The sequence below is a fragment of the Pleurodeles waltl genome, chromosome 1_2 (assembly GCF_031143425.1).
Source record: "Pleurodeles waltl isolate 20211129_DDA chromosome 1_2, aPleWal1.hap1.20221129, whole genome shotgun sequence".
Taxonomy (NCBI): Eukaryota; Metazoa; Chordata; class Amphibia; order Caudata; family Salamandridae; genus Pleurodeles; species Pleurodeles waltl.
The window spans coordinates 1344002659-1344028513 of NC_090437.1; the positions used below are offsets into that span (position 1 = coordinate 1344002659).

The 25855-nt window shown below is 47.7% G+C and overlaps 1 protein-coding gene across 1 annotated transcript in view; it reads right to left on the reverse strand.

Annotated features, from left to right (window-relative positions):
- The window catches only part of LOC138252353 (myosin-IIIb-like), a 407650-nt gene that overhangs the window by 125180 nt on the left and 256615 nt on the right, over positions 1 to 25855 (reverse strand). Inside the window, exons 10-14 of the mRNA XM_069205730.1 lie at positions 23502 to 23618; positions 14378 to 14478; positions 7691 to 7777; positions 7465 to 7530; positions 6050 to 6163 (exon numbers count right to left, since the gene is read on the reverse strand). Of these exons, the coding sequence (XP_069061831.1) occupies positions 6050 to 6163; positions 7465 to 7530; positions 7691 to 7777; positions 14378 to 14478; positions 23502 to 23618 (485 nt within the window). The remainder of the gene's footprint in view (positions 1 to 6049; positions 6164 to 7464; positions 7531 to 7690; positions 7778 to 14377; positions 14479 to 23501; positions 23619 to 25855) is intronic.

Genomic DNA, 25855 nt, shown 5'->3' on the forward strand with positions numbered 1-25855 from the left:
AAGCTTCTTCCAACAGGTGGCAGCTTCCTTGCACCCTCAGCTGGCATTTCCTGGGCTCCTGCCCAATCTTGACACTGTCACGACTCTTGGACTTGGTCCCCTTGTCTTACAGGTACTCAGGTCCGGAAATCCACTGTTGTTGCATTGCTGGTGTTTGTTTTCCTTGCAGAATCCCCCTATCACGAATTCTGTGCTCTCTGGGGGTTGTAGGTGCACTTCACACCTACCTTTCAGGGTCTTGGGGTGGGCTATATTTCTAACCCTCACTGTTTTCTTACAGTCCCAGCGACCCTCTACAAGCTCACATAGGTTTGTGGTCCATTCATGGTTCGCATTCCACTTTTGGAGTATATGGTTTGTGTTGCCCCTATACCTATGTGCTCCTATTGCAATCTACTGTAACTTTACATTGCTTGCATTACTTCCTTTTGCTATTATCTGCATAATTTTGGTTTGTGTACATATAGCTTGTGTATATATCTTATCCTCATACTGAGGGTACTCACTGAGATACGTTTAGCATATTGTCATAAAAATAAAGTACCTTTATTTTTAGTATATCTGTGTATTGTGTTTTCTTATGATATTGTGCATATGACACCAGTGGTATAGTAGGAGCTTTACATGTCTCCTAGTTCAGCCTAAGCTGCTTTGCCATAGCTACCTTCTATCAGTCTAAGCTGCTAGAAACACCTCTTCTACACTAATAAGGGATAACTGGACCTGGCACAAGGTGTAAGTACCTCTGGTACCCACTACAAGCCAGGCCAGCCTCCTACAGGGTCACAGCACCAAATGGAGGCCTTAAAATGGTTATAAATTAGGGTATGGCTAGTATGTTTTCTTACATCCCACATAGTCTTGTATACACATTCACGCACACTGAGGTGCACACCTGCAACATTCATCCTATCCAACTCTAAGGTGCTTGAAGTACTGCGGGCCGCCTTCCATTGGAAACCTAATACTGACTGCATGTACCGGATACTCCCTGTAGCCAAAAGAACAGAGGCCAAAGAACAGATGATCATCTGCTATGAAAAAGCCACGTAAACTAAGGAAAGTATAAAGGCAGCAAAACATCCTCATAGTGCACTTGAGTTACAAGCTACCGTCTCACAACAAATACTACACACATCAGTTATGATGTTACTGTGAGGTTTGTCTTCAGGGAAATATATGGTTCACCTGCTTCATATACCCAAAAGAGAAGCAAAGAGAAGGAGCTGGAACCTGCACAATAGAAACCGGTCCTTTCAATGTTTCCTAGACCAGAGCTGTTTGCACTCGTACAAAAGAGCAAACTCAAGAGGACTGATAGTGGAAATAAATCCTTAGGTTTCCAGAGCCACACATCAAAAGTGCAGGGAATTACCTTTTCCAAAAACCTCCGGATATAGACCCAGTAAATTACTTTCCATCAAAGGGCGCGTGAACTGAACAGTGCAGTAAGTTTTACTTTTTCATATTTGAGTTGTTCACAGACAGAAGTTTAGAAAACAATGGCAGGATTTACAACTGGGCATCCTGTTAGTGACCATGCACCGCTCAGTGAGTAAATTAAATGGTGCATTACACGCTGAACTACTGTTCAGAAAATACTTTGTGCATCTCTAGCTCCTTTATGTCCTTGATTCTGCCACTTGAGTCCTCTGCTGTCTTAAAGTGCTAGGGCACACAATGGTCTGGGGTCCACAGAAGGTTTCACGTGCATACTAGTCATGCTCTGAGAAATCAATTCTTCATTAGTAAAAGCACTTTAAATGTATATAGCACAGCTAATCACCTGATAGGGTATCCAGACACACCCACATGGTAAACTCACATCCCCACAAACAACTTCTTGCTCGATGACAGAATACATGTGTTTTGCTCTCCTCAAACTACACAAGGCAAACCATACAGCGTCACCATTCCCATTCCATCTTTAGAGCAATACAGCACTCAGAGCAGTTTTGCTGCCATCTGTCACAAAGGCACAGGATTGTGTGTGCCAAAGGGTTTGAGATGAATGGCATTTCAAATTTACCATTTAACAACTTCAAACTACTCATCCCACCCCTTATCCCATATTGATTTCTCATTCTTCTTAAGCAGTTTCACACCTTCAATGGACAAATAGCAACTGAAGTAATCAATAGACATTTCTATGACCCTTTTTCTTTCACATCACCAAAAAACACCTGAAGCAAGGCCATACCAAATAGCATGTGTTTGGATTGAAAAGTCACTCAGAGGGGACAAACAATATAAAATGCCTTGAATCATGTTGCAGTACCATGTGACAGTAAGCGGATGCCACATCAAACATGATAAAAGCCTTAGAATCTTTCAGAGTGGCTAGAATCTTAGTATATATCTTTGTATTTAAATACCTCAAATCCACACACATTCCAAGGGGGCCAGTGGGTTTGCGACTCAAAATGAGAAGGGACAATCATTCAAAACGTTCAATAGGTTCTATTTTATCTTGTTTACACAGTTTGTCTAACTTGTTCTACAATTCAGAACTGTCATGCTCTGCACCTTGTAAACCAACAGTTAAACTTCACTCATCAATTGGATGCAATGCACAAAAACTTGAGTTAGATTAACTTAACTGAAACTACTTCCACAAATCCCTTTACCCACTGTTACAACCTAAGGCAATTAAAGTACTCTTACACTCTTTCTTCAACAATACGTGTTAAAGATTGTTGTTAGACCTGGCATCCTTGGCGTAGTCTCCCCTGTCTTTTTGCCTCTGCTTTCTAGGTTGTGACTGTGTGCTGGACTTTGTTTCTGCTGGGTTTTGGTACTCTGGGCAAGTACAAGTGCTCTCTGTGTAAACTGTATTTGTAATTGGCTTTTCTAAGTTTGGCATATTTGATTTACTAGTCCCTAGTACAGTGCATTAGAGGTGCCCAGGGCCTGTAAATCAAATGCTACTAGTGGGCCTGCAGCACTGATTGTGCCACTCGCATTAGTAGCCCTGTAAACATGGCTCTGACCTGCCACTGCAGTGTCTGTATGTGCAGGTTTAAACTACCAATTCAACCTGGCAAGTGTACCCACTTACCAGGCCTAAATCTTCCCTTTTTGAAAATGTAAGGCACCCTTAAGGTAGCCCCATGGGCAGGGTGCAGTGTATGTTAAAGGTGGGACATGCACTGATGTGTTTAACATGTCCTGACAGTGAAATACTGCCAAATTCGGTTTTCACTGTTGCAAGTTCAATCTCTCTCATAGGTTAACATGGGGGCTGCCTTTAAATATCTTTTAAGTGCAGTTTCCCATTTGAAGCAGATAGAGGATATGGAGCTTGGGGTCTCTGAACTCACAATTTAAAAATACATATTTTGGTAAAGTTGTTTTTTACAATGTCAGTTTGAAAATGTCACTTTTAGAAAGAGGGCATTTTTCTTGCTTAACCATTCTATGCCTCTGCTTTCTTGTGTATTCCATGTCTGGGTCAGACTGACAGTTGGGCTGTTGTGAATTCCCTCTAGATATTGACACTAAGGGAGCTGGGGTGTAGACTGCATATACTGGTGAGTCTCCTGGGACAGAGTAGGGAGGGAGGAGCTGACACACATGAAAGGGCTGTGCCTGTGTTCACCCAATGGAGTCTCTAATCCCCTGGTGTGTGTCTGGGGCCAGGCCTGGGTAAGGCGGGAACTTGTGAACAAGATAGACTTTCCTTTGAAGTTTGCTTACTTTAAAGGCAGAAAGGGGTAGACCCAACACCCCAGACGTTTAGACTACTTCTGGATCAACAGGAACCTCTGCCAAGGAGAAGAGCTCTAGAGCTGGAGGTGGAGAACTGTCCCTTTGCCTGTGAGTGTGCTTTGCTGGGTTGGCCTGTAGTTGCTGCTTCTGCCTTTGAGAGGAAAAAGACTGGACTTTGCTGTGTTTTCCTGCTTGTGAAGTGTCTCCAATGGCATGGTCTGAGCTTGTCCCCTGTTCTGAAGTCTCAGGGCCATTAAAGACTTCCTCTGCCAGCACCTGGACTCTCTTGCTGAGCCTCCTACCCTGCCAAGCAGTGCCCAATCCAGTCCCTGGGCCCTTCAAAGAAGAAGCTGGTGGAACCAAGATTGAAATTCACGCACAGGAGCCGTGCGGGAGAAAAATCTACGCAGGAGGCAACTGAAAATAATCGACACACCACCTGCATAGCGGCTGGAAAATAGACGCAACACCTGTGTGCGGCTGCCAAAAATCAACGCTTCACCCACACAGCAAGGTTCTTCACCGTGCGCAGGAATTTCGCACGCTAGGTGTCAAAATCATCGTGAACCTGTGAGGACCCGAGGTTGCCCGTTGGAAAATCGATGCATCGCTCTTCTGTGGGACAGAAAAATGACGCAACGATTAAGACTCTTAATTAAGATTAAGACTCTTTTTACTTTAGAAATTCATAACTTTGCTTGTGAATGTTGGATTTTTGTTGTTTTGGTCTTGTTCGATTTAGATAAATATTGGTTATTTTTCTAAACTTGTTTTGGGTCACTATTGTGTTGTTTTCACTGTGTTATTGAGTGTGTTGGTACAAATACTTTACACATTGCCTCTGAGATAAGCCTGACTGCTTGTGCCAAACTACCAAGTGGGTGAGCAGGGGTTATCTTAGGTGTGTGACTCACTTACCCTGATTAGAGTGAGGGTCCCTGATTGGACAGAGTGCATACTGACTGCTAACCTGAGACCCCATTTCTAACAATTGTTGAGATCCATTACAGTTTTTACGTTCTTTTGCTCTAACCATGCCAAAAGCCACGATTCATATGTGGCCACATACATGGTGGCTGTGACGAAATTCACTTACAAAGTTGATGGGTTTGCCATAATATGGTATACTTGTGCCTCTCATCACTACTCTAATAAACCTTTCTCCATCATTCACAACTGTCAATGTGAATGGTGATCCGGAATCTGCCACCTTCCTAACAGGCACGCCCAGCACTTCTATTTGGCAATATGCCCTCTTAATGATGCCCATGTTCACTGACGACACCTTACTCTCACATTATGACATTCTTGCATGGTTTGATCCGAGAGGCCAACATTTTTCTAGTGATGAATATACATCCACTGGATCCCCTTCTCTCAACACAGTATGTGTTTCTAGGCAAATGTTTTAAAACTTTTCTATCCTCTGGGCCCAACCAACGGCATTATAAGGCATACTTTTAATATTGGGTAAATACGTTCCCCTCAATTGCACCCAAGTAAGCATTGAAGCCTTCCCATCATTGCTTCCAGTAACCTTCAGGGACACCTGGGCTGTGCAGGAAAGCAGGAGCAGCTCTGGGCGCAATTTATATTTTGCGAAGGCATATTTTACGTACCATCAGGAACTTTATATTATGCTGGTTATGTCAAATTCCCGAAATTATGCCATTATGTCACTTTGCCTAATTACACGTCATTCGAAGTAAAAATTTACCACTTACACATGGGAACAACAGAACATGAGCAGCTGTTATTTGCGGAGCCGAATATAACAAATAACAGATTTGCATTTCGCATAATTTTGTTGTAGCTTCATTAGTACATGAAAGCAAACGACACAAATTTCTGAGACCCCCTAAGCAGGAGGAGGCCCATATTGTGTTGCATGTTAATGATGGTGGAAGGCAATATAATAACAAATCAAAAGCCTTGCTGGCAGCAATTTGGGAAATACCACCAATCCCACCCTTGACAGTGCATGATTACAGAAAGCCCAGCAAATCTAGAGGTGACTGGTTCCCTATCCCATTCTGTGAGGGGAACTGTGCCACTCCTTCCAGGGCTACAATTATGAGCCTGTAACTTGGGCGTGGAGAAGTTTGGGAACGCCCACAAATGTTCCTGTTTGTGGGTGTTCATAAACTTGCACGGCCTAAACCACACTTTGGAATGCCCACTTTTCACCCCTTTTGTTGTATCTACAACTACAGAGATATCTGACTTTATAAATGGGCTTATGTCTGCCAGGAAACACTTTGTGAAATCCTGGCAGGTGGAAATAAAGTAAATTTGGGTAAAATTGTGTTTATGATCAAATGTACGTTGAAGGACCTCTTACCTTCCCTGCATAATGTATAATGGTAAACGCCGTATTCCGACTGCGTCCCAGTTCATAGTGCGGGTGCCCCTTAAATTTGCTGTTCAACTTCTCCACAAAGGTAGAGTCTGTGGCCTGTGGAGAACAAGGAGATCATTTGACACTTATGAAGCACCAAGTCATTCATTAGCTCTACTACTCACCACGCAATGAGGACTGGTCACACGTGTAGTGCCTGACCCAACTGAGATCTAAAGAACCCTCCAGGTAACTCTCTGCAGCAGCCTTCACTAGTTCACAATCTTTTAATATTAACTGGTGAACACAAAACCACTGCAAACCTCTGCAGTTACAGAAGGAACCCTGAGGCTCAGTAATGCGCTAACAGGGAGTGAGCACTATAGATACCTCCCCACCCTGGATCCACCTCCTGACCCCTTTGAAGGAGAGGACGGCGACCAGGAAGAAGTCATGGACAGCCTGGGAGCGTGGGAAAACATGGAGTCTGGAGACTAGGTGGCGAAAAAATTAGAGTTAGGGTTACAGCGGGCCCATGGTGAGGAGGTCACAAGGCAAGGCGAGAACATCAGGCAAGCAGGCAGAAAGGAACATGAGCAGGAACACTGAACATACCGCGAGCACTGATGGAAAGAAAAAGATGGCATAGAGGAGGGGGAAGTGTCATTGTACACAGGCTGAAATGGCTGGGAGGGCACCATGTACAACCGGGGAGTGGGCAGGAAGATGTGCTGTAGCCCCCCCACCATGAACAGGCTGGAAGCTCTTAGATGTGGGCTACCTACCAGTATAAGTGTCATACAAACATGGCTTTTGGATCCGATACCTTGAGTATGGACGGCACACCAGCTGGCGCCCTGAGCCTCTGCTTTGCCCGCTAAGCACTTGTTGGCCTTTGACGCTCTTTCCTTACTATCCAGCATGCATACCAGGCATGGGTAATCACAGTCCTCTTATGGGCCCTCAGATCAGAAAATGATGACGAGGGAGCTGAGTCTTCTCTAGACTAGACCTAGACCTCTGGAACAGTCAGCACTTATCCCTATTACTAAACCAAAACCTGTTTAGTTTTTGAGACACTGTCATTATCCTATTTATTTTCTTGCTCTCTTCATGTTCTATTATGGATTACTGAGGATCCCTGGCGTAGAGCATGCCCTGGGATAACTGTGTGCTCCACGAATGTAACACATCACAGAACTTCAACTATGAAACCAAAGCTAACCATGCATCATCCTTGTAAGCTATAGTTAACCAGCTGCAAACACTTCTCATTCAGGCTCTACGTTTTCAATACTGCAGTATGTTTCTCTCAACCTTCTGGAAGAAGGTATCTACCTCACCAATGATTACCACTAGTAACTTCATCTTCGTAGAAGGTTCCCCACCGTTAGGGTGTAATATCCCTTGCTACCTACCTTCGGGAAGGTGCTCTGCTCATCAAGGAGAGAAAGGATTCCCACCGGCTTCACCAGGAACAGGTCCTGCAGGTACAACAACACAGGTGATCACCAAAGACATCTACAAAGGTTCAACCAACCAGAACCCATGTCGCAGGAGACAAGGTTGGCTCTTTCCCCATGTGAAGTGTGATTGATGGTGAGACCCCCAGCCAGGCATGTTAGTGTTTTAACACATTCTTACCAGTATAGACTTGTTGTTTTTGAATGCAACAGTCTCCCACGATACCCCCTCCTGTTCGTACTCTTGCTGCTCCATCAGGAAGATATGCTGCGGAGAGAAGCAAACAATACCTAAAGTCACAAGCCGGGGTCAAGCACAAAAATAGTGTGCATGTGCGGTTCACTGGAGGAAGAGTATACTGCACGTGCGGTCCCCAGCCAGTGCACCGGAGGAGTAGTCTGTATGTGCAAGTCAGCCGCGGAAAAATATATACATGCCAGTCACAGCGAGGGCACTGGAGGAAGAGTGGGCATGTTAGTGTTACTTGAGGAAGAGTGTGCATGCGTGGGCACCAGCCGGAGCACTGGAGGAAGACTGTGCATGTGCAAGCCAAGGAGAAAGTGCACTAGTGGGTCACCAGCGAGGGCAATGGAGGAAGAGTGGACGTGTTAATGTTACTTGACGAAGAGTGTGCATGTGTGGGCACCAGACAGAGTACTGGAGGAAGACTTTGCATGTGCAAGCCCCAGGAGAAAGTCTACCACTGGGGCACCAGCGAGGGCACTGGAAAAAGAGTGGGCGAGTTAATGTTACTTGACGAAGACTGTGCATGCGTGGGCACCAACCGGAGCACTGGAGGAAGACTGTGCATGTGCAAGCCCCAGGAGAAAGTGTACTAGTGGGTCACCAGCGAGGGCACTGGAGGAAGAGTGGGCATGTTAATGTTACTTCACGAACAGTGTGCATGCGTGGGTACCAGAAAGAGCACTGGAGGAAGACTGTGCATGTGCAAGCCCCAGGAGGAAGTGTACTAGTTGGTCACCAGCGAGGACACTGGAGGAAGAGTGGGCATGTTAACGGTACTGGACGAAGAGTGGGATGCGTGGGCACCAGCCGGAGCACTGGACGAAGACTGTGCATGTGCAAGCCCCAGCAGGAAGTGTACTAGTGGGTCACCAGCGAGGACACTGGAGGAAGAGTGGGCATGTTAACGGTACTGGACGAAGAGTGGGATGCGTGGGCACCAGCCGGAGCACTGGACGAAGACTGTGCATGTGCAAGCCAAGGAGAAAGTGCACTAGTGGGTCACCAGCGAGGGCAATGGAGGAAGATTGGACGTGTTAATGTTACTTGACGAAGAGTGTGCATGTGTGGGCACCAGACAGAGCACTGGACGAAGACTGTGCACGTGCAAGCCCCAGCAGGAAGTGTACTAGTGGGTCACCACCGAGGACACTGGATGAAGAGTGGGCATGCGTGGGCACCAGCCAAAGCACTGGAGGAAGACTGTGCATGTGCAAGCCCCAGGAGGAAGTGTACTAGTGGGTCACCAGCGAGGACACTGGAGGAAGACTGTGCATGCGTGGGCACCAACCGGAGCACTGGAGGAAGACTGTGCATGTGCAAGCCCCAGGAGGAAGTGTACTAGTGGGTCACCACCGAGGACACTGCAGGAAGAGTGGGCATGCGTGGGCACCAGCCAGAGCACTGGAGGAAGACTGTGCATGTGCAAGCCCCAGGAGGAAGTGTACTAGTGGGTCACCAGCGAGGGCACTGGTGGAAGAGTGGGCATGTCAATGTCACTAGACGAAGAGTGTGCATGCGTGGGCACCAGACAGACCACTGGAGGAAGACTGTGCATAGGTGGGCACCAGACAGATCACTGGAGGAAGACTGTGCATGTACAAGCCCCAGGAGGAAGTGTACTAGTGGGTCACCAGCGAGGGCACTGGAGGAAGAGTGGGCGTGTTAATGTTACTTGACGAAGAGTGGGCATGCGTGGGCAGCAGTGAGGGCACTGGAGGAAGACTGTGCATGTGCAAGCCCCAGGAGGAAGTGTACTAGTGGGTCACCAGCGAGGGCACTGCAGGAAATGTCTAGGGAGATGACGGATCAGGGTTGAAGAACAAAAGTCTACATCAACCCCTGCCCTGGAGGAGGCATGTACATGTGCACAGATTAACAAGGGTGCACTGGTGAAGTGTGCAGGCAAGAGCGCATGTGCAAGACACCAGGCGGGTGCATGTACAAACATCCATGATGAGTTCAGTAGTCAGGTTTGCACGTCATGTGTGGCTGAATAGCGTGCACATGCAGGATGCCTCTCTGGGTTGCGGAGCTGGAATGTTCATGCTGTAGTAACTGGGATTATGGAGTTGTAATGTACATATGCAGCCTGTACATAAGCATCTACAGCAGGACTTTGCATGTGCAGTTCACCATGATATGTTTCTATGACATAGGGGTGTGGCTGCGACCCAGAGGAGACAGCTGCCTAAGCAAAGTGCTCCGCACAGTGATATCCCAAAGAATGCCTCATGCGGAGTAGGAGCATGGATTGTTCACACCGCTGGCACTCTCATACAGCACAATGCTACCCGAGAAGAAACAGGAAAGCAGGCTTTAACACCCGTTCTCTGCAATGAGTTTTTGGGAAGTCCCTGATCGGATGAGACACTTACTGAACGTGCTGGTCCCAGGGAGACAGCGTGCTGATGCACCCACTCTCGTTTTGCAGGAGCCGGCATAAGAGAACTGAATAAGATCACTATTATATGATGCTACATTCTACGATAGAGATTAAACTTATAATTTTATGGTCAATTTTTGGAACTAACATTAATGTTGGGCTACAATGATAGGTTTTCTACATAGGCTGTTTCCCCCATTTAAGAGTGTTATACAAGCTCTGAATGCTGAGCATGCTGAGATTGGAAGAATATCAACAGAAGATTGACTCTCTTGCCATGCATTCAGTTCAAGAGGCTTTTATTTGATGTTCATACTGTAACCGTAACTGGGCTGTATTTGGTAGGATGCTACCACGGAGAAACCTTTTCCTTCAATCACATGGTGCCCATCTGCAACATTAAATCAAACAAATAACTTGTTGCTCCATTACCAGTGATGTTAAAAGGAATACAGACTGCATCCTGGCACTGAGTTACATCCACAGAGTGCCAACAAAACTGCAATGGGTGTACTTTTGGAGCAGGACTGTGTTATTGCTTATCTCAACCTACCAGCATCTCATCCTTGTTATATACACAGTTGTGTGCCTCCTACCCCATAGGCTGTATAGGATACAGGTTTGTGTATGTACCTGCCAACTGCATAAAACAGCCGCCTTCCAGTGCTGCCCTTGAAGTTGTCATCCGACTTCTGATAACAGATAATGGAGTCAATATTGCTTACAGTAAAATGGCTGAAAAAGAGCCAAAGGTTGGGAAAAAAAAGGTTTTAAGGCAGAACTACTACTTCCGGAATTGACCATTAAACCAAAGCACGATAACCCATCCTCAATGGACATGATCCTTAAACTAGAGGAAGTCCATGATTTAGAAAATTCAACTACAATAAACACTGATGCGATCCAATCTGATCTCAGCACTATGAAAACTGAGGTTCGCCAAATAAATAGAATCGCAGAAAATGAAAACAGAATTAGTATCTTAGAAGATCAAGAAACCTCTCATATTCAGGAACTCGCTATGATGAGGTCTACAACACTCAATCCTCAAAAAGCAGTATCAGATTAGGAGGACCTAAACAGATGTGGCAATTTATGAATTTTTGGGATTGCTGAAGGATCAGAAGGAAAAGACCATGATGCCTGCAGACATCTCTTGGAAATGTGGATACCGAGAATGCATTGAATGTAAATTGGAAAGAGCACGGGATTCCATGCCAAAGGGAAACCACTAAACTCCACAACATCTAAACCTTGCAGATATCTACATGCGGGGGGCAAATCTACACGGCACAAGATTACTCCAAGGCTACCATAGAACTGGGAAAGTGGTTTTTGGCTCCGAGACCCAGACTAAGGGCCAGGCACATTGTATTTTCTTTTACAAGTCTGCCTCGTTTTGAGAGCTCCCTGAATGGCTCATCACGTATCTCCCAATTCAACACAGAGCTCGAACAATTTCTAGATGACTCTGAAATGAATACACATTCCAAGGGCAGCCCCCACCTCCCCCCAAATAACCCAACTGTTCTGTAAGCTTACATATGGGATACATCACCCAAATCTTTGAGTGTCTCATTGGGGGTATTCAGCGTAATGGAAAAGTGTATCTGGGCAAATCAATTTCTTCACATCCAGTTTATATAAAGAATGTGACAAATGTTCCAGTGGGGCACAAGTTAAATGACATTATAACTATGCATTTGTAGCGTTTCTCTGAAAAGACATTAGTCTCCTTTCCCCATGCCACCAATCTTCGTGAAGGGGGTGGGAAGAGGATGGGTTGGGATTGTGGGGATTGTAGTTTATGTTCTTCATCATAGTTGGTGTCATTGGAAATGTTTGTGTCATTATCGTCCTACCTTCTTATCCTGCTTTCTATTGTTCGATTCATTAGGCGGTATACATAAAAAGACCCTGTTGTTTGTCATGCATCTTTGTTATATAAAACAGAGATAAATCAAAATGTCTGCTCGGTATACTCATGTACACATGGGCCACTGGTTGGGTATGACATGCACACTTCTCTAGATTATTTTTCGTGCAGGGGTGTTGAAGGCACTGGGCAATATTTTGGGTGGTAGCACACACAGGATAACTAGCCCATCAGTGGAATAGTGGAGGATTGCCAGCATGGACGGCTCTAGTTGGGTTTGAGAAGCAGTGCCCTGTGCCAACTTCTCTAGCCTCTTTGTGGGGGCAGAAGTGTTAATGGACGGGTCACAAAGCAGTTTTGTGGATCTGTCACACAGCAATGAATTCACCACACATCAGCAGTATTTTTAAATAAAGTGCATGTGTGCACCAACCTCCAACTGGCTTTATATAGCAGAACTGTGCATGATCAGTACAACTTCTTAAATTGTTAGGAGGTGAGAATGTGCTGCTGATCTGTAACCAGGTCTGTGGATAAGAGACATGACTAACTCTGGTTTTGTAGAAGAGAAGTGTGCATGAAGAGACTTGAACCATATGTCTGTGGAGCAGAAGTGTGCATGAAAAGACTAGAACCATAGGACTGTGGAGGGGAAGTGTGCATGAAGAAACTAGAACCATAGGTCTGTGGAGCAGAAGTGCGCATGAAAAGACTAGAACCATAGGTCTGTGGAGCAGAAGTGTGCATGAAGAGACTTGAACCTTAGGTCTGTGGAGGGGAAGCAAGCATGAACAGACTCGAACAATAAGTCTGTGGTTCAAAAGCATGCATGAACTGTCTCAAACCATAGGTCTGTGGAGCAGAGGTGTGCATGAACAGACTCAAACCCTTGGTTTGTTGAGTAGTAGCAAGGATGAACATACTCCTTATGTAGGTCTGTGGAACAGAAGCATGTATGAACAGACTTGAACCATAGGTTTACAGAGTAGAAGCATGAGTTAACAGACTTGAACCATAAGTTTACAGAGGAGAAGCATAAGTGAACAGACTTGAACCATAGGATTACAGAGCCAAAGTGTATACAAACAGACTAGGAACAGGTTTATAGACAGAAGCATGACTTGTAACATAAGTCTACAGAGCAGAAGCATGAGTGAGCAGACTCGTAACATAGGTCTATGGAGCAGATGTGCCTAAGAAGAGACTCAAACCATATGTCTGTGGAGTGGAACTATGTATAAACAGACTCAAACCATATGTCCATGGAGCTTAAGCGAGCATGAGCAGACTCAAACCATAGGTCTGTGGATGGGAAGCAAGCAGGAAAAGACTTGAACAATAAGTCTGTGATTCGGAAGCATGCATAAACTGTCTTGAACCATAGGTCTGTGGAGCAGAGGTGTGCATGAACAGTCTATAACCATAGGTCTGTGGACGGGAAGCGAGCATGAACAGACTCGAACAATAAGTCTGTGGTTCGGAATCATGCATAAACTGTCTCGAGCCATAGGTGTGAGGAGCAGAGGCATGCATGAACAGACTCAAACCCTTGGTTTGTTGAGTAGTAGCAAGGATTAACACACTCCTTATGTAGGCCTGCGGAGCAGAAGCATGTATGATCAGACTTGAACCATAGGTTTACAGACAAGAAGAATGAGTTAACAGACTTGAACCATAGGTTTCCAGAGCCGAAGTGTATACAAACAGACTAGGAACAGGTTTATGGACAGAAGCATGACTTGTAACATAAGTCTACAGAGCAGAAGCATGAGTGAGCAGATACGTAACATAGGTCTATGGAGCAGAGGTGTGTAAGAACAGACTCAAACCATAAGTCTGTGGAGCAGACACATGTATAAACAGACTCGAACAATATGTCCATGGAGCTTAAGCAGACTCAAACCATAGGTCTGTGGACTAGAAGCATGCATGAATAGACTCAAACCATAGGTTTGTGGAGCAGAAGAATGTATGAACAAACTTGAATCACAGGTTTACAGAGGAGAAGCATGTGTGAACAGACTTCAATCATAGGTCTACAGAGAAGAAGGATCCATGAACAGACTCATAACATTGGTCTACAGAGCAGAAGCATGCATGAACAGACTCATAACATAGGTCTACAGAGCAGAAGTGTATACTAACATACCTCAGTACCAGGGTTGTGGAACCGAAGCGAGCATGAACAGACTCAAACCCCAGGCAAGTAGATCACAAGTGTTTAAATACATGTCTCTTACAGGCTGGTGGGTCAGACCTACACGCCTAGTAATCCTTGTTCTGATTGGTGATGGAGAACCAACTGTGCAATGTCCAATGTCGCTGCTGTGATGGGGTCTTGAAATGGATCCATCTCACTTACGTGGTTGAAGAAGTACTGCAGCTGCTCGTTTGCCAGGTTAATGCAGAACTGCTCGTAACGGTTCACCGCAAAGTTCTCAAACCCAAAGATGTCCAAAATTCCTGGTAAAAGAAACGTGAACAGTTCAAGAAAAGAGAATTCTAATTTTCTCAAGCTCTGAATAAGAATGACTATTCACAGGAGGACCTGGAAGCTCTCAGATCTAGTGCCTAGAGCTGGCTCAGTCTTCACTGAAGATCGCTGTTGAACTCTCGCCCTCATTCTGAACATGCTTGTTCACCAGCCGAGCACAGTAGGGCGTCTCAGCTCAGCGGGGGCTTTCATACCACAAGAGGTGTCTCAGGCTGGGGTGATCGCATGTGCTGCTAGAAGAGTGATCAGCCCAACTGATTCTTCAGCTATACCTGGTAGAGTCCTCACCAAGTGACTGGTATGTGTAGAACACCTCAAGTGCAACTATGACTGAACTGTCCCATGTGGGTAAAGGCCTCTCTCATACCTTCTCTCTGGCTTAGCATTACATTTTACAGCAGTTCCTGCCATTCAGCAGCACTTTGTGTCCAGAACAGGAGGGCTATCTTCGATCTAGAAGCTCGGCCTCCACAAACAACCCAATGGGCGCCATATTATATATGTTTAGATTAGGATAGCTAGTAACGGTTAGCAGGCATAGACCCTCGCTGGCTAGCACTGGGGGGTAGGTCTGGGCTGAGAAAACACAATGTCACTTAAAATCTGCATATATTCACTGCAATCACAGCATTATCTTAACGATGCCAGACAAACTTAGGGTGACTTTGTAGGAGGCTGGCCTGGCTTGTAGTGGGTACCAAGGGGTACTTACACCTTGCACCAGGTCCAGGTATCCCTTATTAGTGTATAGGGTGTCTAGCAGCTTAGGCTGATAGAAAAGGTAGCTTAGCAGAGCAGCTTAGGCTGAACTAGGAGACGTGTAAACCTCCTACTATACCACTGGTGTCATATGCACAATATCATAAGAAAACACAATACACAGATATACTAAAAATAAAGGTACTTTATTTTTATGACAATATGCCAAAAGTATCTCAGTGAGTACCCTCAGTATGAGGATAGCAAATATACACAAGATATATGTACACAATACCAAAATATGCAGTAATAGCAATAGAAAACAGAGCAAGCAATGTATAGTCACAATAGATTGCAATGGGGGCACATAGGGATAGGGGCAACACAAACCATATACTCTAGAAGTGGAATGCGAACCACAAATGGACCCCAAACCTATGTGACCTTGTAGAGGATCGCTGGGACTGTAAGAAAACAGTGAGGGTTAGAAAAATAGCCCACCCCAAGACCCTCAAAAACGGGTGCAAAGTGCACCTAAGTTCCACAGAGAGCACAGAAGTTGTGATAGGGGAATTCTGCAGGAAGACAAACACCAGCAATGCAACAACGATGGATTTCCAGGCGAGAGTACCTGTGGAACAAGGGGACCAAGTCCAAGAGTCACGATCAAGTCGGGAGTAGGCAGATGCCCAGGAAATGCCAGCTGTTGGTGCAAAGAAGCTGCCACCGGATGGTAGAAGCTGTGGATTCTGCAGGAACGACAAGGGCTAGAAACTTCCCCTTTGGAGGATGGATGTCCCACGTCGTGAAGAAGCTTGCAGAGGTGTTTCCGTGCAGAAAGACCACAAACAAGCCTTGCTAGCTGCAAGGGTCGCAGTTAGGGTTTTTGGATGCTGCTGTGGCCCAGGATGGACCAGGATGTCGCCAATTGCGTGAGGAGACAGAGGGGGCGTCCAGCAAGACAAAGAGCCCACTCAGAAGCAAGCAGAACCCGCAAAAGTGCCAGAACAGGCACTACGAAGTGGAGTGAATCGGAGCTCACCCGAAGTCACAAAGGAAAGTCCCACGATGCCGGAGGACAACTCAGGAATTCGTGCACTGCAGGTTAGAGTGCCGGGGACCCAGGCTTGGCTGTGCACAAAGGAAATCCTGGAAGAGTGCACAGGAGCCGGAACAGCTGCAAATCACGCAGTACCCAGCAATGCAGTCTAGCGTGGGGAGGCAAGGACTTACCTCCACCAAACTTGGACTGAAGATTTACTGGACTGTGGGAGTCACTTGGACAGAGTTGCTGAGTTCAAGGGATCTCGCTCGTCGTGCTGAGCGGAGACCCAGAGGACCGGTGATGCAGTCTTTTGGTGCCTGCGGTTGCAGGGGGAAGATTCCGTCGACCCACAGGAATTTCTTCGGAGCTTCTAGTGCAGAGAGGAGGCAGACTACCCCCACAGCAGGCGGCCGGATCAGCGTTACAAGGTCACAGTAGTCGTCTTTGCTACTTTGTTGCAGTTTTGCAGGCTTCCAGAGCAGTCAGCGGTCGATTCCTTGGCAGAAGGTGAAGAGAGAGATGCAGAGGAACTCTGATGAGCTCTTGCATTCGTTATCTAAAGAATTCCCCAAAGCAGAGACCCTAAATAGCCAGAAAAGGAGGTTTGGCTACTTAGGAAGGAGGATAGGCTAGCAACACAGGTAAGAGCCTATCAGAAGGAGTCTCTGACGTGACCTGCTGGCACTGGCCACTCAGAGCAGTCCAGTGTGCCAGCAGCACCTCTGTTTCCAAGATGGCAGAGGTCTGGAGCACACTGGAGGAGCTCTGGGCACCTCCCAGGGGAGGTGCAGGTCAGGGGAGGGGTCACTCCCCTTTCCTTTGTCCAGTTTCGTGCCAGAGCACGGCTGGGGGATCCCTGAACCGGTGTAGACTGGCTTATGCAGAAATGGGCACCATCTGTGCCCATGAAAGCATTTCCAGAGGCTTGGGGAGGCTACTCTTCCCCAGCCCTAACACCTTTTTCCAAAGGGAGAGGGTGTAACACCCTCTCTCTGAGGAAGTCCTTTGTTCTGCCTTCCTGGGCCAAGCCTGGCTGGACCCCAGGAGGGCAGAAACCTGTCTTAGGGGTTGGCAGCAGCAGTAGCTGCAGTGAAACCCCGGGAAAGGTAGTTTGGCAGTACCCGGGTCTGAGCTAGAGACTCGGGGGATCATGGAATTGTCTCCCCAATGCCAGAATGGCATTGGGGGTGACAATTCCATGATCTTAGACATGTTACCTGCCCATGTTCGGAGTTACCATTGTGACGCTATACATATGTCGTGACATATGTATAGTGCACGCGTGTAATGGTGTCCCCGCACTCACAAAGTCCGGGGAATTTGCCCTGAACAATGTGGGAGCACCTTGGCTAGTGCCAGGGTGCCCACACACTAAGTAACTTAGCACCCAAACTTTACCAGGTAAAGGTTAGACATATAGGTGACTTATAAGTTACTTAAGTGCAGTGGTAAATGGCTGTGAAATAACATGGACGTTATTTCACTCAGGCTGCAATAGCAGGCCTGTGTAAGAATTGTCAGAGCTCCCTATGGGTGGCAAAAGAAATGCTGCAGCCCATAGAGATCTCCTGGAACCCCAATACCCTGGGTACCTCAGTACCATATTCTAGGGAATTATAAGAGTGTTCCAGTATGCCAATGTAAATTGGTGAAATTGGTCACTAGCCTGTTAGTGATAATTTGGAAAGAAATGAGAGAGCATAACCACTGAGGTTCTGGTTAGCAGAGCCTCAGTGAGACAGTTAGTCATAACACAGGTAACACATACAGGGCACACTTATGAGCACTGGGGCCCTGGCTGGCAGGGTCCCAGTGACACATACAGCTAAAACAACATATATACAGTGAAATATGGGGGTAACATGCCAGGCAAGATGGTACTTTCCTACAGACTTGCTAAGAGCAACTTTTATTTATGACCCATTTTGAGATACCGAAAGGCCTGGTGCTTCCCAAAAATCTTGAGGTATATATTAAAATGTTCAGCAATGGTGGCATGCCAAAATAAAAATCTATTTTTACCATAGGGGCCCCTGGAAGGTGAAGACCGAGGAGACTATTGCAGTGTCTACATTCACCCTCAGAGAATGACAAGGGTATGCATGGTATATCAATGACAGTGGGGCTCCAGACTCTGTGCATGCATGACAAAGGTGGGCGTGGTATGTGGAGGTGACAGCAGGGCTCCAGACTCTCGGGTGCATGACAAGGGTGGGCCTGGTATGTGGAGGTGACAGATGGGCTCCAGACTCTGTGCATGCATGACAAGGGTGGGCGTGGTATGTGGAGGTGACAGCAGGGCTCCAGACTCTGTGCATGCATGACAAGGGTGGGCGTGGTATGTGGAGGTGACAGCAGGGCTCCAGACTCTGTGCATGCATGACAAGGGTGGGCGTGGTATGTGGAGGTGACAGCAGGGCTCAAGACTCTCTGGTGCATGACAAGGGTGGGCCTGGTATGTGGAGGTGACAGCAGGGCTCCAGACTCTCGGGTGCATGAGAAGGGTGGGCCTGGTATGTGGAGGTGACAGCAGGGCTCCAGACTGTGCGTGCATGAGAAAGGTGGGCCTGGTATGTGGAGGTGACAGCACGGCTCCAGAATCTCTGGTGCATGACAAGGGTGGGCCTGGTATGTGGAGGTGACAGCAGGGCTCCAGACTCTGTGCGTGCATGACAAGGGTGGGCCTGGTTTGTGGAGATGACAGCGGGAATCCAGACTCTCTGCGTACATGACAAGGGTGGGCGTGGTTTGTGGAGGTGACAGGAGGGCTCCAGACTCTGTGCGTGCATGACAAGGGTGGGCGTGGTTTGTGGAGATGACAGCAGAGCTCCAGACTCTGTGCGTCCATGACAAGGGTGGACGTGGTATGTGGAGGTGACAGCAGGGCTCCAGACTCTCTGGTGTATGACAAGGGTGGGCCTGGTATGTGAAGGTGACAGCAGGGCTCCAGACTCTCTGGTGCATGACAAGGGTGGGCCTGGTAGGTGGAGGTGACTGTGGGGCTCCAGACTCTGTGCGTGCATGAGAAGGGTGGGCCTGGTATGTGGAGGTGACAGCAGGGCTCCATACTGTGCGTGCATGAGAAGGGTGGGCCTGGTATGTGGAGGTGACAGCACGGCTCCAGACTCTCTGGTGCATGACAAGGGTGGTCCTGGTATGTGGAGGTGACAGCAGGGCTCCAGACTCTGTGCGTGCATGACAAGGGTGGGCGTGGTTTGTGGAGATGACAGCATAGCTCCAGACTCTCTGGTGCATGCATGACAAGGTAGGTGTGGCATGCGGAGGTGACAGCGGGAATCCAGACTCTCTGCGTACATGACAAGGTTGGGCGTGGTATGCAGAGTTGACCGCGGGCCCCAGAGCCTGTGCGTGCATGACAAGGGTGACGTGGTATGTGGACGTGACAGCAGGGCTCCAGACTCTCTGCATGCATGACAAGGGTGGGCCTGATATGTGGAGGTGACAGCAGGGCTCCAGACTCTGTGCGTGCATGACAAGGGTGGGTGTGGAATGCGGAGGTGACAGCACGGCTCCAGGCTCTGTGTGTGCATGACAAGGGTGGGCCTGGTATGGGGAGGTGACAGCAGGGCTCCAGACTCTCTGCTGCATGACAAGGGTGGGCCTGGTATGTGGAGGTGACAGCAGGGCTCCAGACTGCGTACATGACAAGGGTGGGCCTGGTATGTGGAGGTGACAGCAGGGCTCCAGAGCCTGTGCGTGCATGACAAGGGTGGGCCTGGTATGTGGAGGTGACAGCAGGGCTCCAGAGCCTGTGCATGCATGACAAGGGTGGGCCTGGTATGCAGAGTAGACAGCAGGGCTCCGGAGCCTGTGCATGCATGACAAGGGTGGACATGGTATGTGGAGGTGACAGTGGGGCTCCAGACTCTGTGCGTGCATGACAAGGGAGGACGTGGTATGTGGAGGTGACAGCAGGGCGTCAGAGCCTGTGCGTGCAAAAGAAGGGTGGGCCTGGTATGTGGAGGTGACAGCAGGGCTCCAGACTGTGCGTGCATGACAAGGGTGGGCCTGGTATGCGGAGGTGACAGCAGGGCTCCAGAGCCTGTGCGTGCATGACAAGGGTGGGCGTGGAATGCGGAGGTGACAGCACGGCACCAGGCTCTGTGCGTGCATGACAAGGGTGGACGTGGTATGTGGAGGTGACAGCAGGGCTCCAGAGCCTATGCGTGCATGACAAGGGTGGGTGTGGTATGTGGAGGTGACTGTGGGGCTCCAGACTCTGTGCGTGCATGACAAGGGTGGGCCTGGTATGTGGAGGTGACTGTGGGGTCCTAGAGTCTGTGCATCATTGCAGAATCTAGATTCCATTCTTCTAAGAATGACAAGAGTGGGCGTGGTATCAAATAATATACTTGCTTCATTCTTTATGTCATTTTTCTAGCTCTCAGCACATGTCAAAGCATTCTGGGGTGGGTGGAGGAGGGAGGGAGAGAGAGAGAGAGAGAGAGAGAGAAAGAGAGCGGGATAGTCACGTTTAAATTAGGACACTATACTAACATAAGGACTCACAAACATACATGTGCACATAACGAGGGACACAAAGGACTGACACCGATATGCAACACACCTACTTTAAAATCCAGTCAGGGTCTAAAGGGCGGGGGTGGGTGGGTGGACTATTGAGCTTCAACTAGAGGGCCCATCCTATTCCTTCACAAACTGGGCCATGTACCACCCTTTGCACACTTGGCTCTCGGGTAGCGATTGCAAACAGTCACGGGCTTCTCAGGAAGGTAGCGAGGGCGAGCCGTCACAGGTTTCTAATGGAGGTAGAGGGGTGATCAGTCTCAGGCTTCCCAGTGAGGTAGAGGGGTGATCAGTCACAGGCTTCTCAGGGAGGTAGAGGGGTGATCAGTCCCAGGCTTCTCAGTGAGGTAGAGGAATGATCGATCAGTCACAGGCTTCTCAGGGAGGTAGTGAGGGCGAGTGGTCACAGGCTTCTCAGGGAGGTAGTGAGGGCGAGTGGTCACAGGCTTCTCAGGGAGGTACTGAGTGCGAGCAGTCACAGGATTCTCAGGGCGGTAGTGAGGGTGAGGAGTCGCAGGCATCTCAGAGAGGGAGCGAGGATTAGCAGTCACTAGCTACTCAGGGAGGTAGTGTGATGCACTAAGAATTGAGCATCCAGCCCAGTGCCTAACTTTGCAAGAAACAAAAGTACTTAGATCACTCAGTTGTACTGAATGTGACACACTTTACTTCTCCTGTACATGTTGATGACTCTGGGCATTAGCTCTTCTAAGTTGCTGCTCCCACCTGCTCCCTCTCTATCTCCCTCCAAGGATCTCTCCCATGGGTCTGGGATCCCCCTTCTCCCCAGAGCTATCAGGATTAGCATGACTCCGGCTCTGGTGGAGTCCAATCACCCACAATTTACAAGTGCGCTCAGTCACAAGTCTTGCCCCTTCGAGGGATGGAAGATTTATTTCAAGGTCCTTTTTGGGCCACATCACTCTCCAGCAGCACTTCCTTGGACTTGCTAAAACTGTGGTGGACACTCAGTCTTCACTGGGGTCTCCCCGTTCCAGTCCCAGGGCACATGCAGCAGCACCCGCAGCCAGCCCTTCTTGTGAGGTCACAGTGGCCTGGATGGAGTGGCTCTGCAATGGATGGTGCAGATGGTCACTGGAAGATCGGCAGTTCTGAAAAAGTGGTTCCTACCGGACTGTCGGCAAGTGTAGTCCTGGGGTTTCTTTCTCAGTCAGCAGTTGCAGTCTACCTCAGGGTGGGCAGGAGAGTAGTTAGTCCCCCAAAATTAGGCCTTCAAAGCTATCGTAGAAGTAGCCCTGCACAGGGCCTCAGTAGTTCAGCAGTTGGCACCTCACAAAGGCCTTCAGTAGTTCTTCCCTCTCTCAGCAGACAGGCAGGCAGATAGGACAGCTGTGCGGGGACACAGCTCCTCCTGCAAGAGTTCCAAGCATCAGGTGATGTCCCCTGACCCCTGGATGACTGTCAGGCAGGAACTGGCCCTGGTTGCACAGCAGCCCTCAGAGTACTCTGCTCAAAAAGGTCTTGGATGTGGAACAAAGTTGGATCATTGGGGTCTCACTTTTGTATACAACTTTCAGACGAGTTGTGGATTTACAGTATCGAACTCTAGAAGTGGTTTGAGGAGTTGGTTCTTTCAAGTGTCCTTACCGGGCTGCTCTCCAGACACAGCTTTGTGTAAAGTGGAACAAAGAGGTGTGAGGTGTCTGCATCTGGCTTTCATCAGCCCAGATGAAGAAGTAACCAGGAAAAGACAAAGGGCAGGCCTCACCAAAAAGCTTCCTCACCTTTCACAATGGAGTCTTCAGTCCCACTTCTCAGCCCAACCATCCACCAAGTGACAGGGCTCAAAGGCTAATCATCAGCTCCTTGATGTAAAAGGACCTATTCGAATTTCTAGAGGAGCTTTGTCTCCTCGTCCCCAATTTCACTGTAAAGGTCTCTTCCCTCCAGCTTCAGGAAGTCAGCAAAGCACTTCCACAGTTTGGGAAAACAACCAGCCAGGGCACACAAAATGGATCCCACAGGCTCCCATTACTCAGCTCACTTACACACACCATGCATATGCCACACAGGCTACGTACACACACACACACACACCAGATACACTTTGGAAGCTAGCACTAGAATCTGAGTAAGTGCATGAAAGTAGAACTCAACAGAATGGGGCTGTCGGTCTGACCTCCGTTAAGGACTCACAAAACAGCCCGCTGTGCTAAAACCCACAACAGGGACAGTAGTCCACACTTGGTGGTGTCACGTGGACAGGCCTCTGTGCACACAATAGATTAGTGTGAGGCTCGAGCCAAAATCAAAAACCCAGGATCCATGGAGCAGGGCACTTGGGGCCAGGGGACACAATGTTATCATACACGACGTTCCTGCCCCAGCACCTATAGACATGCATGAGGAGAATTCAAATACTGAATCCAGTTCAATGATTGAGGAAAGTTCTTCACTGGCAAAATCTCAGTTAACAAAAAGAGAAATCAACATAGAATATATCTTTTCTGGTGTGAGCTCCCAGAAGCGACAGGGGACAGTGAATGGTGATTTCTGGACGTGGATATGTTTTTATCAGTTCTGCCCAGGTGCACATGAGGTGGTGGTAGCAGGCAGGATTCCATGTCAGGTGATGGGACTGCAAGAACGCCCAAGGCTTTGGAGGGAAAGAGAGATGGCGGACAGATGCACAGGTTGACAATCCTAACACAATTGAGGATGGAAGTCCGAAACACTCACCGATCTCCCTCAGCTCCACCTCATGCCCTACGTTGGCTGCCAGCAGCTCGTTCACCTTGCTAACGATCCACCCGAAGACCCGGCCATAGGCCACCTTGGCAATGGAGTCGCGGGCATCTGTAAAGTAAGTGGACGAGGTTAGTACCCCTTCCTTTGTACACAGACCCAAAAGAGACGATCGAGATGACCTGTCACAAAATACATTTTATACACTTTCACTGTCACTACACAACATGTCACACAGACAGAAAAGGGCTTCAGGGACCCTACACCAGGGCTGTCCAAGGTAGGCCCAGGAGAGAGGGCTCATGACATCTTTTCAGCTATTGACTATGAAAATAACTTACGCTGGGATTCCGTGAGAGTGTAGTTAAGATGGATGCCCAGAAAATCTTGCATGTACTACACAGTTGTCCTACACCCTCTTTGTGAGTGTAGTTAAGGTGGATGCCCCAAACGTCTTGCATGTGCCACACAGTTATCCTACACCCAAGATCTGGGATAACTCAACAGGACCTGCCCTGGCATTCCTCAAGAAGCTTGCGAGGCACTTCGTCCGAAGGGAGCTCCACAGCACAGGAGGTGGTCTCAGGAGACCCTCATCTGGCAATGTGTTAGGCTGACAGGGAGCTTGAGTCCTTGTGGTGCTATGTTAGGAGTTGGGAAGGATGGACCAACTAAACCACAAAACAAAACAAGGCAGGACATTTCTGTGGGGTGGGTACACACCTGTTCGGATCGCAAAATTAACAAACATTCAAATCAGGGTTGGTTTTATTAATGTTCATGACCCAGCTTCACAAAGGGGAAGAAAACTGAAGCTTCCATTTATTTATTTACTTACCAAGGTATCTATGAGTCAGGTTAAAAACTTTTCTCATCAGATTGTTCCACAACTTAAGTATAGTTCACACAAAACCAAGACCTTCACATAGGAAAAATCATGGCATCACCTGCTGTTCTCACTTAAATTTTAACAAAAAAGTTGGATTTTTATATAAAGTTCTGATGAACTCGTGTTTCACTGAGAACTCACGTAATTCTACTTTTAATAACTTCTGTTCCGTTACTGTCTGCATACACTGGGCCGCATTCACAAGATGACCTTCCCTTGGAGTACTCCTGGATTGCCGAAGTAAGCCATATCTACTCATGACTTACTCCTGAAACTCACGAGTAAGTGGAGACTGCCACAGGTACCACAATATCACTCTTAGAACATTGCCTGCCATGAATACTGTGCCCGAAATATCAATTACAAAACCACTGCCTCATTAGAGTTGATAAAATAAAATCTACACAAATAAGATTAAAGTTTAGCAAATTATATTTAGGACAATATTTATGGCAGGTGATATTTCTGACACACAATTGTACTACGCGAGTTAGTGACACTGACTCATGCTCCAATCTTTGTGAGATAGCCCCGCTGTGTCTTCTTTTTCACCTGTCCTTCCCTCCTCTTTCTGTTTTTAATATTATAATCTAACACGCTAGGTCCAGAGAGCCCACACCTTGACGGGTTATTTTTGACCAGTCTCCCGTCCTACCCAGCCCTAGAGCATGCACAAGAAAATGGCACACATGGAGCTCGTAGCCAGCGCCTTTATTCATCAGCATACAACGTTCAAACTAAAACTTCCCATAATCTCATAGGAGTTAATAACCACACCTTAACACCTCCCAAATGATAATGTAATTTTTTCATTGAGTCTGCCCAGGGGTTAAGGTCCTGGTGCTCACAGTCCCAAGATGCTATGGACCAGATTTAGATCTTGGCGGACTGGGTTACTCTGCCACAGACGTGACAGGTATCCCATCCACCATATTGCGATGCCATCATATACTATGGAAATCTTAATACAGTGGACGGAATAACCGTTGTGTTTGTGACACAGTATTCCCCTCCGCCAAGATATAAACCAGGCCCATCATCTCCTCCCTTGTTAAATAAAAAGTTATAAACAATAGCAGCGTTATATTTCTTTGATCATTCGTTGAGGTGCTTGCACAGTTCAGCCAGACTGCTTGATATGAGGTAGTTGAACTGTACCGATGGTACAGGATCCATTGACCGATCCCCACAGGGGTCGCGTAAACAGTAATCTTGGTGTGTAGATTAGGATCAAAGTAGTCACATTTTCCATCGCATGCTTTATTCTTTTGAAGCTATGTTCACGTACAAAGGACCATCGGAATTGGATATTTTGTTTGGTCAGGTCTCGCAATGGGGCAGGCAGTGTAGCTAAGTTAAGAACGTTCCTTGTGGGGGCATCTTGTGGGGGACTGGTGGCCGACAGTACTCATACTTTATCTGGATCAGGAGTCATCCCTCCATCAGAAAATCACTGCCC